The 17,517-nt window shown below is 41.7% G+C and overlaps 1 protein-coding gene across 1 annotated transcript in view; it reads left to right on the plus strand.

Annotated features, from left to right (window-relative positions):
• Nucleotides 1–17,517, plus strand: part of fkbp16 (FKBP prolyl isomerase 16) — a 27,779-nt gene continuing 10,262 nt past the window's right edge. The window contains exons 1-3 of the mRNA XM_086208964.1: nucleotides 1–1,001; nucleotides 1,227–1,396; nucleotides 1,988–2,076. Coding sequence (XP_086065090.1) covers nucleotides 554–1,001; nucleotides 1,227–1,396; nucleotides 1,988–2,076 — 707 coding nt within the window. The 5' untranslated portion in view covers nucleotides 1–553. The remainder of the gene's footprint in view (nucleotides 1,002–1,226; nucleotides 1,397–1,987; nucleotides 2,077–17,517) is intronic.

Genomic DNA, 17,517 nt, shown 5'->3' on the forward strand with positions numbered 1-17,517 from the left:
GAAAATAGAAATCTCCGAAGGTAAATTAAGTTGGTCTTTATACCTCCTCAGATCTTACTGGTAGATTGCATTCATGGAAACTGCGTTATGGGGCACAGCAGTGAAGTCATTAAGAAGCTTACAGACGTTCTGGCAGATTAGGTTTTTCTCTTCTAATCCTACAGATTACCACTGCACAAGCTTGCTGCATGAGGGTGCTTTGTTGGGCTGCACAGTTTCTTCGCATTGATCATTTTTTGCTGCCGCATCAGTGGATTGTGGAGACTCAGGTGGACACAAACAGGGGAGGAGGTCAAAGAAAAGACACAGCAGCAGAAGGCGGGACAAAGCTTTTATAAAAGAACAAACAAACAAAACTGTGGATGTAGCCAGGATTAAGGGATGCATTCCGATTTGGATTTAATGATGCACAACATGGATTTTTGTAAATATTTCATCATGGGGCTATTTCAGTGTTTTGGCAGAGCGTAGGCGGCAGAGGCTGGTCCACAACTCAGCCTACACTTACGTGGAACATAGGTCGGACAAGGAGGATCATCCCCTCTGGAGACTAATGCAGATGGTGTCAGTCGCTCAGGAAATGGAGCCATGTTGTGAGGAGCACAAGGACCCTTCCTTGCAGCCCGAGTTCAGAGAACCCGCTTCTGCTCTGGCTGACATGGACAGACCCACCGAGCCGCCCTGTGGGCCTGCAGGGGAAAGCGAGGAGCTCTGTGGTGGGAACAAGACGACTGAAGCTGAGAGCTGTACAGGAGACAGTAAAAGCACTGAGGAAAAAAGCCCCTCTGATCCTGATCAAGGAGGTGGACACAAAGAGGAGAGGAAACTGAAAAAGACAAACAGTTGGAAGATGGTGCGATTCCAAGATCCATCAATGGAGGATGACGTGTTGGAGAGAGACAGCTCAGCAGAGAGCCTCTTTCCAGAATATGCCATGGAGGAGTGGACCTTGTCAACCTTTGAGGAGCTGTTCATGAAAGAGGACTGGCACAACATCACAGGTAGGCGCAGGAGACACACGCTTAACAGACTCAGCAAAACAGCAATTTAACCTTATAATGACTGAAGTCAGATTTAATACATTTAATTTGAAATTTGTCCATGAAACAACAAAAGCGACAGAACGAGAGACCAAGGTTAGCGTGTTTCTGAGCACATGTTCACAACTACAGCAGATTAACCCCACCTCCGCCACGATGACCTTCTCTCTGCTCTTTTGCACGCAGATGACCAGTTGCTGAGGAAGAAGCTGCTGGGGCCTGGGGACCAAAATGCCCCGTGCCCTACCTGGGGCCAAGAGGTTTTGGTGAAAATGCAGAGTGTCCTGGAGGATCGCACCGTGGTGGAGAAGGACTGCAAGCTGGTCTTTGTTATTGGAGAAGGAGATGTAACCCAGGTAACAGATTTTAACCCTTCATGTGTATCCAGTACTCTGAGAATGGAGCAAAAATTAGTGTTTTAGTGTACATCCGTCTGCAGAGGAAGAATACTTTAGAATAAGAAAGAGCATGTGACCTCACCCCTGTAAGTGTAACATGAATACAAAGTTGGCCATGGGAAGACATCTAACCTGAGGAGACACTGGTCAAAAACAAAATACATCAAAAACTGTTTGGTGTCTGATAGCCTGAAACTCCCTCGCAGCTGTCTACAGTTAGTTTACCTTGAAGGGCAGCTGGTTTTACAAGATCAAGAGGTCAGGGTTCAAGTTAGTAATCCAGGTCTTCATAGACGACGTTTAGATGTGGCGACTGCTAGACTGTTTGATCAAAACAAAACTGGTGGTTCCTGAAGAGGTTAGCATTGATGCAGCTGTAGCTTCCGTTAAATAAGAACTGGAGAGTGAGAGCAAAGAGCAGAGTTTAAGGTTTGTCTTGGTGGAAAATGTGTTTTTATGAATGAGGCCCAATGGTCTTTTCAGGAAATGTCTCAGCGATATCCTGGCATGTTGAGTTAGTCATCTAACACTGGTCTCTGTCACCTGTAGGCGCTGGAGGAGTGTGTCATGTCCATGCGCAGGGGCGAGCTCACATTACTGCTGGCAGATTCACAGTACGCCTACGGACATCTAGGAAGGTAAGGAAGACTTCTCATTTATTGCTGTTTTACAGTAAACCTCAGATAGAATCATTCACACAAGCGACGGCGTCTCATCCTAGTAAGAGGCTCAGTCTTCTTGTACCTGTTGCTGTGGGGGCAGCCTGGTTATCCAGGGTAGCGAGGTTAATGAACCGTGAACAGGAGCAGATGGCTTCCTCCTAACACCATTCAGAGGCGGCCTATCAATGGCGTGTTTGGAACCTCCTGACCTATGGGAGGACAGCACTCATATTACTGCCAATGGCTACGTTTATAACCTTTACGCCATTAAAAAGCCAGTGTAAACACAGGCGAGATTGGTGTGACGCTGATGAAAAGGTTTGTTTAAAATTTCATGTTTACTTTAGATAACTACACCAGTGAGACAAAGACAGTAAATGCAGCAATGTGATTTGATGAGATTCATGTATCAATTCAAGGCCATGTATTTAGACGTTTAAGGCAAAAAAACAACAACAAAAACCTGTGTGTTCATTGTGAATTTTAGTTGTTAGCTGGTTGATTATCTTGTCGCAAATTAGCGATTTGGAAAGACAGTTTCATGAACAGCAAAATTGTGGCCATTTATTTACTTGTGAGAGTGAAAATATAAACTCTGTGCCAGTGTTTAAATCAGCCCACAGCCATTAGAGCAAATTAAACATTATTAGATCATTTCAAATACCCAGCCCTCAGCAATATGGGCGCTGTGAGTTGTTGTTGTTTTAAAAGCTGCGTAAATACATAAAATTAAGTGCTGCCTTTTTTTTTTTAGGTTATGTACTCCCTTGTGTGTTCCATGCAGAACATATTGTACCATTAGAAGAGGAGCTATGCAGAGTAATAATGCACAAAAACAAACACGTCGCCAGAATTATCTGTAAAAGCCTGAAAAAGTGCAGAATCTAGGGGTGAATGTAGGAATCAAATGCACTTTCCACTCTGAATGTGAACGTCTGATGTACTGAAATTTATGTTGTGACAGCATCTTTATGCCAATTTGTGATTCTCTGACTCTTTTGTGTGCCGCGTGGATGGAGGGGTTGATGGGACGTGGTTTGCTAGGTGTGAACGTGTGTGTGTCTCTCTCTCTCTCTCTCTCTCTCTCTCTCTCTCTCTCTCTCTCCATGAGTAGAAGAAGGCTCAGGAGGAGGAGGGGGGGCAGTTGGAGGTTAGTTAATGATTGTTTTGATGCCGCTGATTAGAGCTGTGGGCTGTGGAGTCGAATTTAGGTGCACCATAAGGTAGATAATCAGAGCGACATATCACTTGCAGAGGGTTTTTTTTTTTTTTGTACCCACTGGTCTGATTTCTGCAGTTGTTGAGATTAAAGTTAACGATAGGGTAGGACGAAAAAGAAATTCAAGAAATTATCCAATAAAACAGCATGTTACAAACTTAAATGCTGCTATTCAAGTAGCAGGACAATAATGGAAAACTCATTAGCTCTTTAAAAGGACCTTCAGCCAGACTTTCAACTGCTTCCTGATCATTCATAGCAAGCGGCTGTGCTTGTCAGCGAAACATGCCTGTTATTACCTGTTATGATTTTACCATACAGAAATTTCTAAACGGAGGTAAAATAGTAATCCCAGCAGTGACAGAAATCTTTCAAAGTGGATTTGACAGCCTCAGCATGGCTGTGTTGTCAAATGACAGTGAGACAATGAGGGAAAATCTCATTAGTCCCTCTCTGTTTTCTGCTGCATCCATTGATTGTACCCTGTCAGTCGCCGGCTGCAAACAGTGCCGCTAAGAGCACTTCACAGTTATTTATCAGAGCAGTGTGTCTGACTTCTCTGGCTGTAACACGGAACAGTGGATGGGGGTCTGTGGCTGGAGCATTTGATGTCATCAGACTTCTGAAGTCAGAGGAAAAGTCAGGAATAATTACCTGACTACGTCAATGCTAAGAAACAATTCCACATTAATGTCCTGAGCCTTTGGAAGATATGATGAAACACAGCATCACCCACAGCTTTTCAGGAAATAACAGATGCGTCAAAACTCTTCCCCACTGAGACAAACGGCGAAGTCACATCTCTTCAGTCAGTAGGTCATTATCAGGGAGCAGTACAAACCAGCATCTGTTGATCTGTGGACAGGCGCAACTTTGACACTAATCGAACTGCCGGGGGCCAGCAGGAGTCGGCCTCAGCAGCCCTGCAAGACCCCAAAGTCAACAAAATGAAGTGTCAGTAGAAGCTAATTTATTTTTGTCTGAGTAAACTTGCAAAAGAGGAAACGATGATTCAGTTAATCTGAAATTTATACAGTGCATACATGTGCTTATTGCTGAATGTGATGCAGTAAAGGGTGCGTGGACGTCCTCAGTCTGAAATAGAGCACCATGAGGTTATGTTGGCCAGCTGTCAGCAGACATAAACAAGAGCTTACATTGCGGCACTGGCAGTGAAGGTGATGGCGTGCTTTTTTCTCTGCACAAGGGCTACTGTACCTCAGTGGCGCATGTGGAGGGAGATAATTAGACCTCTGGGACATGTGAAATGAGCAACTACAGTTGTTGCAAAGCTGGGAAAGTACTGGGATTTTAAAATGTCTCTTTTTTTTGGGGGGGGGGGTTGGAAAAGGAAAAAAAGCTCGAGATTTATCATTAAGTTTAAAAGCCTTTGGTAAAAAGCAAAAAAGCAAGAAAAGGAGACTGATCAACCCTATTTTTTAATTTCAAAACAAATCACAAACTATCATGATTGAATATTAGCTGTTTAATTGAATTTTGTTGTCATAAGATATTCATAATCTTTAAGAAACCACTGTCAAGCTCAACAGCTACCTTTTTTTATTCAGTCAAACAGTAATAACCTCAAGTGAAAATCATCCTGGTTTAGTAAATAATTGAGATACACTATAGCGGTCACAACATTTAAACACTCTTTCTTTCTCTCTCTCTCTCTCTCTCTCTCTCTCTCTCTCTCTCTCTCTATATATATATGTATATATATGATATTAAGGTTATACATATACTTTATAATATATATAAAGTACACATATATACATATATGTACACACACACACACACACACACACACACACACACACACACACACACACACACACACACACACACACACACATATATATATATATAATGTGTATATATTTATCATGTTAAATTGATAACACCATGGGTTTTTAATTGTATTCTGTGAAAACCAGCGCCAGGTTGACAAAGTGCCAGCCAGTCTATTTGTGCAGTAAAGGGCTGTAATGACCGTCCTGGTAGTTTTAAGTATTTAAAGTTTAAAGTGCAATGAAACTAACCAAGGATTTGAGAATGAACAATGTTTCTTCTGCAGTAGTCTTCTTTTCATGTGCCTGAAGCTTGACACTGATCGTGGATTTGGCATTATGATTTCTTGAAGAGCAATGGAAACATTTGTCTTTGAAAATAGATGAGAAATGTGAATCAGTATTCCAGATGTTAACTGGTTAGTGTAGTAATGCATCAATGTGTCATAATGCTTAAACGTTGTACACTGATTAATTAACAAAATAAATCTGTAGAAAAGGTCTTAGGGTTAGGGTTAGTCTTTTGTTTTTTGTAGGTTGTTTTTGGCATGACATAAAATGCTCCAAGTCATCTACATAGACAGGACACATAAGAGTATCATAGAAGATTATTTCTATTGTTTATTAAAAACACTGAAAGGCTAGGCTGCATCGTGTGTAAATTACCCATAAATAACTAAGAGCAAAATGAAACCTGGTCTTTCCAAATTTTGGTCCATACTTTGATTCCTGTCAGCCTCAGCTTCCCTGCTGATTGCTAAGTGGGAAATGTTTGCATGTTTACACGCTAAACTACGATGTTTAAAATGGTAAACCTTTCAAGCAATGTCTGCATTTACCTGGCAGCACTGCTATGTCAAGAATCCCAACCACCTCATAACCAAAATGTGTTGCACTGGTATCGTCCACATGATGTGTGGGAATTGGCAAATATTGTCCAGGTCAAATGAGTAGGACGTTGTTATAACCATTCAACATTTTCTGTCAGGACAATACTTTATGAGCAAGGTCAACTTTGGTTTGTTGCTAGGTTTTGGAACTGTCCCTTTCATGGTAGCATCTATTCAAGCAACAGCAAGGGGCCCAGAATTAATCTTAGAGGTGTCCCTCTTGGAATTATGCGGATAATAAACTAGCTTCAGTATGTGCAAACCAAAAGAGAACCTGGAGAGACTCTGACCCACATTATGCAAGCAGATAATCACACTTTAATGGAGCAGCAGAGACACTGTGGAGACACACCAGATGACTATCATTGTCAATTTGGAAGGAGAGAAAAACAAACAAGTTTTACTGTGGCAGGGGAGAGAGGACTCTACCTCACGTTGACCCCGGGGGTGGTGGGCTTGATGGCTGCTGGAGCCTTGATTACACCAGATTCACTGATCTGGTTGTGCAATGGCAGGGTGGAGCAAGCTGAGGTTAGTAGGAAAGCTGCCAAACAACTTCAAATATAAATGATGGTTATTGCACAATATCCAACATCTCTTACTAAACTGCAGTTTCAATAGATAATGAAGTTGCTCTGTCAAACAGCCAGGCAGGTTAATTGTGACCTAGTTTAGAATAGAGTCCAGGTGGCGTTAAAGACAAAAAGCATGGGATAAAATACAATGTATCAGGCACAGAATGTCCTGTTGTGGAAAGTCCTGGACATATTTCCTTCACTGGTCACCAGCACACCAAATTTAATCAAACCTGAGACAGGCATTCAATGTCTGATTTTAAGAAATATTAAAAAAAGAAGTGGAACATTTAAAAATCAAATTATTTCAAGAGGCAAGCCTGGTCAAAAGAATCACAGGCAACCAAAAGAGACAACTGCATGCCTATTAAAAACCAACATAGAGCAATGCCTGCACATGAAACCTAATTTTCTCTTTGCATAACCATAATATCAAACGGTGTTTTCCATCTCACTAGGAAGTGATCAGATCAAAGAGATGAGATCAGGTCACAAATGTGACCGACAGCATCCAGCCCGTATAAAAAACATTTGATTGGAGTAAGTGTGCAGATGTTGTGTTTGACATATAGTATCAAATGTTTAGCCAGAACTAATAGATTAGCTGCCTTGACCAGAGGAATGTTCTTCTTGGGAATTTGCTCAAGGGAAATGATTGTTGACTCTTGAAGAAGTTGGCAAATGCAGAGGCTCTATTCCCCCGTGGCCTCGGAGACACACCCATATCTAGCAGGGAATGCAGCTGCAAAAGGTAACAGTGACATTTCTCAGTGAAGACGTGAGTGCAGAGCAAAGTGGCAACATAGGAACAAGTTAACCCTGCAGTGTTAGCAAAGGCTAATCAATCCTACAATGGCAAGGGAAAGTGACTTATAACACACTTGGTCTCAATGCATGTCTGCTGCTCATTACAAATGTCAGGCCCATGTGTGATCATTGTGTATATGTGCGTGCGTGCGTGCGTGCGTGTGTGTGTGTGTGTGCGTGTGTGTGTGTGTGTGTGTGTGTGTGTGTGTGTGCTCTTCCTCTTCTTGTAAAGCAATCTCTGCTTTTATCACCCAGTGTAATATGATACGGCTAAGAACTGGCAGTTCTGCTTTTCATTGCACTCTGCACTTGCCAGTAGACAAGCACACTAACTCACTCACCACAGGCTTGTACTGGTGCCTGTCACTTTTATGCACATGAACCCTCCTCCGCCATTTCTAGATACTCAAACATGATGACCGCTAATAAAAACCTCGTACGACGAGTTCTGCTCTGTGCAGAAGGTGGCTGGTGTGACTCACAGACCCACCTGGGTGAAATGAATAATGTGACCTTTGAGACGTTCCTCTGTGGAAAACAGTGATGAATCTCTACTCCATACTGCCGTTTCCTTTCTGTACAAAATCAGCTGGACAAACAGTAACTGTGCTTAGTGGTGGTGGGGGTGGGGTGGGGGCGGGGTGGGGGGGTAACACCAGCATGACCAACATGTTTGCTTTACTGTTTGTCATCAATGAAAGATTCCAGCAGCAGATGTGAACTGAACTTTTGGCTGCATGGTCACCTGACCCAAACAAGTTTTACTGTGGCTTCCAGGCTCTGTGCGTGTGTGTGTGTGTGTGTGTGTGTGTGTGTGTGTGTGTGTGTGTGTGTGTGCGTGTTTGCGTGTGTGTGTGTGTGTGTGTGTGTGTGCGCCTGCGTCCTTGAGTGTGTGTGTGTGTGTGTCTGTCTGTCTTTCCCAGCACTGACTACAAGCCACACCCAGACCTCACGCTCCAGGAGCAGGCCAGCAAGTACCAACAGCTGTCGCACGTTCCAGATAAGATCAACATGTGCGCCTCTGGTTGTCACAACCACTGTCACATTAGTTTGACCCCTTTTTTTAAAGCTGCAGTAAAATGTTTGAACTCAATCTGATCAGAATAGTTTCTTTGTTTTACCTCTGAAATTTCATGGTCGGTTGTTTTGGCGCTGCTGCAGTATTTTGCCACTCAGAGCAGTGTTTGAACTGTGCATGTCCCTCATCTAATCTCCCTGGATGTTTACCTTTTTTTCCTACTGTGAGCAGGCTTATCTCTCATCGACACAGCCTGCTTGTAATGGTGCACTACCCTCAGTTACATCTACTTCTGTTTTCCATGGATATTTTTAGGGACAGTAAATCTCCTCAACTGAAATGTGGTTTTATTGAATTTTGGGTATAGATAGCGTATCTTTAGATAGACCGGTGTGAAATCTGATTTGTGGTTTGGGCTTTAATTTTCCAGTTTCTCATTGTTCTTTTACATATTTATTTCTGTCTCTCTGAATTCTTCTTGTCTGGTCTTTCTGCGAGTTTTAAGCTCTTTTCCTTGCTGTCCTTAATTGTCTCCGTTAACTCTTTGTTCGTGTTTGCAGGATGTTGACCGGTGGTGCTTTTCACACCCGCTCTGATCTCAAACCTGCCTGTGTCACTTTTCACAGTCTTTGCTGAGTTTGCAAGCCAGCTCTTGAATGCCCAGGTGGATTATAAGCATACTGTTTGTTTGGATAAGTGAAGGAGAAATTACTTCATGCAGCAGTGTTACTCAGTCGGTGTTAAACCGAGGGTCTGTAGCTTTTCACAGAAGGGATAATGTGAAAGAGTAAGAGAGTACAGAAATAACCGGCTAATCAAGATGCATTGTGGTCCAGAGCTATTTGTTTGTTCCAGTTGAACTTATAAGTTGGAATTTCTGAGTTCTCACTTGGAAATTCTTCCTCGGAAGTTCAGAGTTACCTGATGACGCACTTTTTTCCCGTGATTGTCTCACATGATTCAGCACACACACACACACACACACACACACACACACACACACACACACACACACACACACACACACACACACACACACACACACCCCTCTGTTCACCTTCTGACTTAAGACAAGTTGATACAATGTTTGTATGCATGAAAAACCACAAAGCTGAGTGTAGTAATCAACCGCTATCATGAATGGCTGAGTTCCCATGACTCTTTTGTTTTTCATCAAAACCTGAATTATTAATCAATATGCTGAATCTATTTCTAAATGTTTAACATTTAAGTTTAGATTTAATACTTAGATTTAGAATTTAGATATACATTATTCATTTAGATGTAATATTTAAATTTGGTCTTTAGATTTAACGAGGCTCCAGCACCCCCCCCCCCCCCCCCACAACCCTTAACGGATAAGAGGTATAGAAAATGGATGGATGGATGGATATAGATTTAACAATTAGATCTAACATTTAATTTACTTCCACGTGTGAATATAATTTCAATAATCTATATCTTAAATGTTTGGAAAATGAGCTAAATATGAAGGAAATTAACAGAATATTGCAAATCTATCAGTTTGAAATGGGTAATCAAGTATTTAGATTCAGCACGCCACATATCATTGGGGGGGGGGGGGGGGGGGCTGGAGCCTATCCAAGCAGCTTTCGGGCAAAAACATGCAGACTTCACACAGAAAGATCCTGTGCCCGAGCCAGGGCTCGAACCCAGAACCTTCTTCTTGTGAGGCGACAGTGCTGACAACTGCACCACTGTGCCGCCGCACTCCACATTTATGAAGAACCGTTAGCTAAAAACATTAGTCTGGCACCAGCTAAAACAATTTACTGTTCTTTTTGCTATTTTCTAAGGTAAATCAGCAAATGGTACCTTCAAATGGGGACATTCTTGCACGTTCATTAGACGAGACGGTGCAAATCGCCCCACTTCTGTTGTTTTGTACATTGTAAGTCTTTTTTTTAATTTTTTTTTTAAAGCTTTTCATTTCAGGAATGGCAGAACCAGTGGACATTTTTCTGGTCACTGGATTAACATTTAGTATTTTTTTATGTTATCATTTTGATATAATAAAAATATTGATATTACTCATTGCTTTATCTCATCATTATGATTATTATCGCTACATAAACGTTGCCAGTTCGTGAACCTCAACTTTTAGATGCCGATGCTAACGTTAGCCATGTTAGCTTACTTACTTTTTTTAACTGTATGAAGGTAACAACCTTACTCAGGCTTGCAGGTGTAATGTTTAGCAACCTCAAATATTATTGTTATTATTATTATTATTAGTAGTAGTAGTAGTAGTAGTATATCTGATATATCGAAAGTAAGGAGGGGTGTAAGGGATTTTTTTTCTAGTGCCATTAATGCATTAGCAATAGTGTTTGCAAGCATGCAAAGCTTCACCTTTTCTTTTTTGAAAGTCGAAAACTCATATAAAATAAAGTGATAGTTAAATCTATAAATGGGAAATTAAATGGAATCAATCTTCCTAAAAAGCTCATCTCTAACTATTCTGTTGATTTCCTTTTTAAGATGCAAAAATAAATGCTTTACCAAAGGGAATTTCCTTGATCCTGATCCAGTTCTGAGAGGCTTAAACCTGTACCCGCTACCTCACCTCTGTTCCTCCCATAACTCTGTGTGCTCACATGCTGTCTACACCGGAACACAATGCAGCCGCGCTTCACTGGCATCAACCCGCGTCCTCCGTGTCTCTGACTGTGCTGGGTTGTATAACCACAATGTTGAGACAGTCTGTTTTTAGAGCGTGGCGTTGGAGAGGGACACGAGTGAAACCCACGTGAGATGGCACTTCAACACCTACCAGCACCTTTTGCTTCCCGTACCAGAAGCTTGGTAAATTACTCAGGTCTGCTGTGCGCACTACACAGCTGGAGAGGGAGATTAATAGAGAGAAAAAATAGATGTCAGGTTTCAAAAGTAGACAAATAGGATTTTATTTACATGCAAGCATTCTCGGTTTGGTTTTCTAATGTAAGTGTAACCTTATTAAAATATTAGGGTGCCATTTAATTATTCTAAAACCTTCCCCCAATAGAGTCATGGCCCATTAATGTATGTTCCTCAAACAGTTGTTCCCATCTCATGCAGTGTGAGGTGAGGTGAGATTTTGGCTGGGTTTGATATTCACACGCAATCTTTATATGTACAAGTTCCACACTATGGCATCAGCGTGAAAGTGTGTGTGTCTCAATCTTTTAATTTAAATGGCTGTTTAAAAAAAACCAACAAAAAAAAACAACAAAAAACAGGCCAGGGTTAAGAAGTCTCCGGGCTGTTCTGGCCCTGTTTTTCCCAAATTCCTCCTCATTCTGCTTTTTCAAGAAATTTGGCCTCGCCTTGATTTTCCCAAGAATTATCATGTGTGTGGGACATCAGGTAGGCGGGGAGGAGTCTGGGTGCATGTTGATAATTTTAATGGCGGGATCATTGATACGCATGGTGATGCACACACTGATTACCTCTGGTGCAACAACGTTTTATTTGGCTTGTTTTAAAACATACTAGATTTTCCTGCAGTTTTATTTCCACCTTTAAAAAAAAAAAAAGGCTCCAATAATAGAAATACACGTATTTGTCCACTTGAGTCAGTGTGGCAGTTCAGTTACATGATGACAGCCATGTTGGGCCGTATCACTACCCAGTGTGGTTTGGTTCTTGGTGTAGTGTGTGGGTCATTAGTGGTATACGTGAGCAGGTACTACAACAGATCCATGGTTCAGATTCAGACACACACATAATTACATAATTACTTTGATATTTTAAAGAAGACGGGACATTTGGTGGTGATTTGGTGTTCTGAGGCCGACTGGTACGTGTGCCATGTCTCTGACGTGTTTAGCGGCTCTGTATTTGTAGCTGTTTTCAATCTTCCTCATCATCGCTCAAACTCAGCGGCTGTTTCTGCTTCTTTTTGACTTCTAGGACCACCTAGTCCCACTCGTCATTTGTGGCTCAGAGACGTCATGTCATATTATGACTTTACAGTAGTGGACTGACGTTTCAAAAGTGCGAAAGAATGCAAATTTCTTGTCGCGTTAGCACAGACAGTCTGTCTAGTGATAACAGACACAGAGTTGCCAGGCAACTCCTGAACCCACTTCATACATTGTGCTCATTTGTAACTCCAATAAATTGGGAGCAGATGGGATAATGGACTGGCAAGCTGTAGCTTACTGACACTGACACTGACACTGCTATTTTTTTGTGTGATAAAGTGTTTGGTTCCATATTGGCTATTATTGGCTCAATATAGAGAAATCCATGTATTTGTCAGCCAGTGAATTACGAGGATTTTATCCACAGAAATTCCCAAAAATATGTTTTTAAGCATCACAATTTCATATTGAGAAATTTCATTTCAAATGTAAAATGTCTGCGCCAGCTGAAGCAGGACATGGATTTAACTTCAGAGGGACATTTGACTCAACTTGGGACAAAAATTTCAATGTAGTTGAAAAGAAAAAAATGAGGTTGGCATTCAAATCCAGCCTTGGTCTGACTTCAGACTGCAGCATTGGATGTAAAACCAACAAAGTATCAATGTCAAAAGACATCTAAGTTGTCATGTCATCAGGTTTGGAATTGTATTACTGTACAGCACAACACAAAATCAACAAAATACCATTTTTATATTGTTTTCATTTTCAAATCCTCCAATATCAATTCCAGTCACTGCCTCAAAGATCCTGTGTTGGAGGGGCTGTACTGCAAACACCTTCAACAGCACAATGCCAGTCAGTAGCAGTTAACACACTCGCTGTGTCATGTGCCCTGGCGGGAGTGCAGACAGCCATATATCTGAGAAAATAAGCTTATGGGCTGCTTGTCTGTAAAGCAACGTGCTGCTGCTGCTGCTGCTATGGCGGGATTTGAGATGACGGGGTGGCTGCCTGGGGGAAGGAGCTCTGCAGCCGAGTGACAAGTGGCAGTGACGTGTTTGTGTGTGCATGCGTGTGCACTTGTGTGTGTGTGTGTGGTATGAGGAGGTACTGTCACTGGGGATGTGGAGTGTGACTCATCTCGCTGAGACGTCAGTGCTCCGTCATCAGTTGTCTGCAGCGGTCTAACGCACGCACACACACACACACACACACACACACACACACACACACACATACGCACGTACAATATTCCACTCAAAGTTAATGACTGGCAGACTCCCACTGACATCGTCGCTGCTAAATCAAAATCAGATGTGCTGTGTTTAAGCTTGAGGGATTAACTCGGTCGATCTCATTGTAATGAAACAATCTCCGTTGTTTGACAGCGCTGATGGGATTAGTTGCACTGCGGTAATTTCTAATATTGTCTTTCCAGATGGTGAAGGGCAAAATAAGTGAGCTCATGTGTAGCAAAACACTACATCATCTGTAAGGGAAATCAACTCGATTTGCCAACGTAATAGGAATAAAAGAAGCAGATACAACATACAGCCGTATGTGTGATGAGAGTGACCTCTGCCACAGCCAGTGGCTCTGATGGAGTCAAGTCTAGCCCTTCCTCTTGAGAAATGTGCTCTCATACCTCAGCATGACTATAAGAGAGAGAGAGAGGAAAGGAATGAAGGTTCGTGCTAATGACCTGATGCATTTGCTTCACACAGCTAGCCGACTCGAGCTGCTCCTCCCTGACAACCTGACTAATAAGTCAGGAGTTCAGAGTGCTGCTATTGATTCACAGGCTGCAGACAGAAGGAGAGCTGGCTGCTGCTGCTGCTGCTACCGTTGCTGCTGCTGCTGCTACCGTTGCTGCTGCTGCTGCTGCTGCTAAGAGGAAGCTGGATCATTATTGGAGGATAACACACTCACTGAGCCAGTCATGTTTCTTTTAGGTGACAGGAGGACAACAGTGAAAAGACAAAAAAAACAGTGATAAAAACATTTTTTGTTTGAGGTTACACAAACTGTGCAGCTTCAGAAACGTCAGTATGGACACACATGAAAGGGACATTCATAACCAGGGAGGGTGCCTTATAGAGCTGCTGTTCCTTTGTTGTGTGCTTAATTTGCAAGATGATATTCTGCAAATGGTGACATTTCACAAGGGAGTTATCTGGTTTCAGCACATGCATGTGTGACAGCTCGGACTTGGAAGGCAAATTAATTTCTGATCGGTATCTCTCATGACATTTAATCCCCTTTCAGATTGTCACACGTAAACTAATCTGTGGTCGCATATGTAATAATGATCACAATTACAGACGGAGGTAAAAACACCCTTGTTGAATCGTAATTAACACCCCGAGTTTGTGCTCAAATCACAAGTTCTGATCGCTCATTTAAAGAGAAACCAAGAAAACTCTTCTCTCAACATTCTGTGTCACTAAAGTAGGAAAACATTTGTCTGAGTATAACCGTAATGGAAGAGGGCCACTTTCATCTTTCAAAGAGCAGGATTTTTGGCTCCTCGTTCCGACTTTGTCAAGCTTTGAAGTTCAAAAGTGAAATCCCAAACTGACAGAGATTCGATTGATATAATCAGCAGACGTAACATCTGTCGTCGCTGTTCTCTTCACATTTACTTAGCAGAACTGAAGCCTCCATCCCTGCAGGCTGCACTTGACCGCGCCGTGTGCACACCTCCGAGACTTCTTCATATAGATTGATTATGGATTAAGAGTCAATTGTCGGATAAGACTTCTTCCACGATAACAGAGAAGCTGATATCCCAGTTAATGACCCCTTGGTGATACATTTCTGTCTAACACAGATTCCTCTCATCCACATAACTCACAGCAAAACCTTTGAACTGTTTTTTTTTTTTTTTTTTGGTGTGTGTGGAATTATTCATTTAGCCCCATTCACACAGGAAAACCCAAACGTACATGAGATTGCAGAATATTGCATAAGTCTGAAACTTGTCCTTCTAGTCCGTGAGTCAGAGTAAAGGCTGTTTTGTCTCATAGCTTTTCAGCGTCATTTGTATACACACACACACACACACACACACACACACACACACACACACACACACACACACACAGTCACTGCAGGGAGAGAACAGGTGGCGATACGGATGTGATACATATACATCTATATTACATCAGTTACGGATTGTGATGTCACCACCACTGCTGTTAGTTGGCCAGTTCTGTTTGCAAGACAACTACAACAAAAAAAAAATTAGTAAAGATTTGGGTGAAATTTGTTTTGATGACAGAAGTTCGGAAAGAGAATCAACCGATTGGATTTTGAAATTGATCCCCTCTGGAGGTGTGCAGCGCGGCAGCCACTGAAACCTCTCAGCTTTTTGTTGGCTTTTGTGGCTTCAGTTTCAAAGATGGCGGTGAAATGTGCACCACTGAAGCCATAAACATGTTTTTAGTTTGGTTAACATGCAACGTTTGACCACAGCCACTCCTCTGTTGCTCAGCGATTTTCATGTATTCTAGTCTCACAGCAGTGTTACGCTACCATGGCAGCGACATTATTTTAAAGACTTTGAATCTGCTTTAATCAAACTTTGACTGCTTCATTTTTTGGAGTATTTACTGTATTATTTGCCATCAAGTCCACATGCATTTTTGCCTCACTGATTTGGCTAAATGGCTGCACATTTTCTGCGTCTCGTTGTCTCTTCAGACTGTTGAGCAACAATGTTTTATAAGAGAATTCTCAAGTGGTCAAGACGGCTTGGAGGGCTATTCTATTTCAGTAAAATTACAGCTGTTTCAATCTCATAATTCATTCCCTGGTCAAAGCCAGTTCAGATAAATTAGATCTTTATCATATAATCCATAGCTTTTTAATGTTTTGAGTTTTGCAGTTTTTTTCAAATTGCAAATATTTCCACGAGTTGATAGTCTTTTCCTAGTTTAAAGAGTGACATCATTTATCAAAGAACAAAAGGAAAATAAGAACAAGCTTACAATGATTTTATACTCAGAAACCCCAATATTATTCATAACATTCATAAAAATCTAGCTTGTTGATGCCTGCCATGACTAAATATGGACATTTCCTGCACTGAGCAACAAGTTGCAATGACCCCTCCTGTTTACACACAGGGATGGAGATAAAAATAATCAATTTCTTTCATACAATTAGGCAAAAATAACAATTGTACTAAACTATGACGCGGTAATAGTAGTGAATAGAATAAAAATGCCAATCGCAAGTTTTTAGAAGTAACTTGTAGATGTTCAGCACATGATTAACAGTCTTAATATATGGATGTAGTATCATGCAAAGGAACATAGCAGGACTGGAACAATGAAGTTTACATGTTTTATATTTAAAATGAGCCTTATTTACACTTTCATATCATTATACAAGTTCCGAAGAGGTTCTTTTTTTAATGTTAAAGTTATCAAAGCGAATGATCCTCACATTTCTGTGAAACATCTGGCTATTCTAAATCCTGCTATTAAAACGCCACTCTGCGTCCTGCAGGTGGCCCTGGGTGTGAGACCGGCTTCATTTAAACAGGCTCAGGAAATCTGCTGCAGATTATATGGAGACTATTGAGGAGCTCAGCAGCCAGGATCCAGGCGGAATCCACCCTGCCAGTGCAGTTTCATTACTCAATGCTGGAGGAGGAAATCAAAACAAACCGGAGAGGCCTTACACGGCTAGTTTCTAGATCTCTGGCTGTAACAGGAGGCTGTTTTTCTGTAAATTAGGCAGTGTGGCAGCAGGCGAGTAAAAACAGCTGTGACGTCGCACCAACGGATTAAAGCTAAGCTCCTTTGCACGGCTGTATTGGTGCCGTGTGTCCACCCGAGAGTCAAAACAGACAGCAGGCCTGTTTTCATCGCTGTAAAGAATAAACAACCTCATAAATCCTCTTGCTTTTCCAATTATCATATAAGTGGCACACCACATTTACTACAGTATATTAGTGTACTATCTAAGGTTGTAACCATAGAAACAAGAGTGAGGTACATTTCTGGCCTTTCCATCATTCAAAGCAGAGGAGCGTGACGTCAAAGAAACCACTGTTTTCCCTCTGAGGGAGTTTTTCCTTTCAGTCAGCACGGCGAGGGGTCTGCATGACAGATAACACAGTGACTCAGTGGCACTACGATACACCTTAATGAGGAAGTTTGCTGAACTGATACACACATGAATCAGGTCATCCATAATATATGTTATTTCCCATGATGAGAGGGAAAAACCAGTCTCAT

This window comes from Aulostomus chinensis, chromosome 7 (assembly GCF_037954235.1).
Source record: "Aulostomus chinensis isolate RoL2024-O1b breed Wild chromosome 7, RoL_Achi_v1.0, whole genome shotgun sequence".
Taxonomy (NCBI): domain Eukaryota; kingdom Metazoa; phylum Chordata; class Actinopteri; order Syngnathiformes; family Aulostomidae; genus Aulostomus; species Aulostomus chinensis.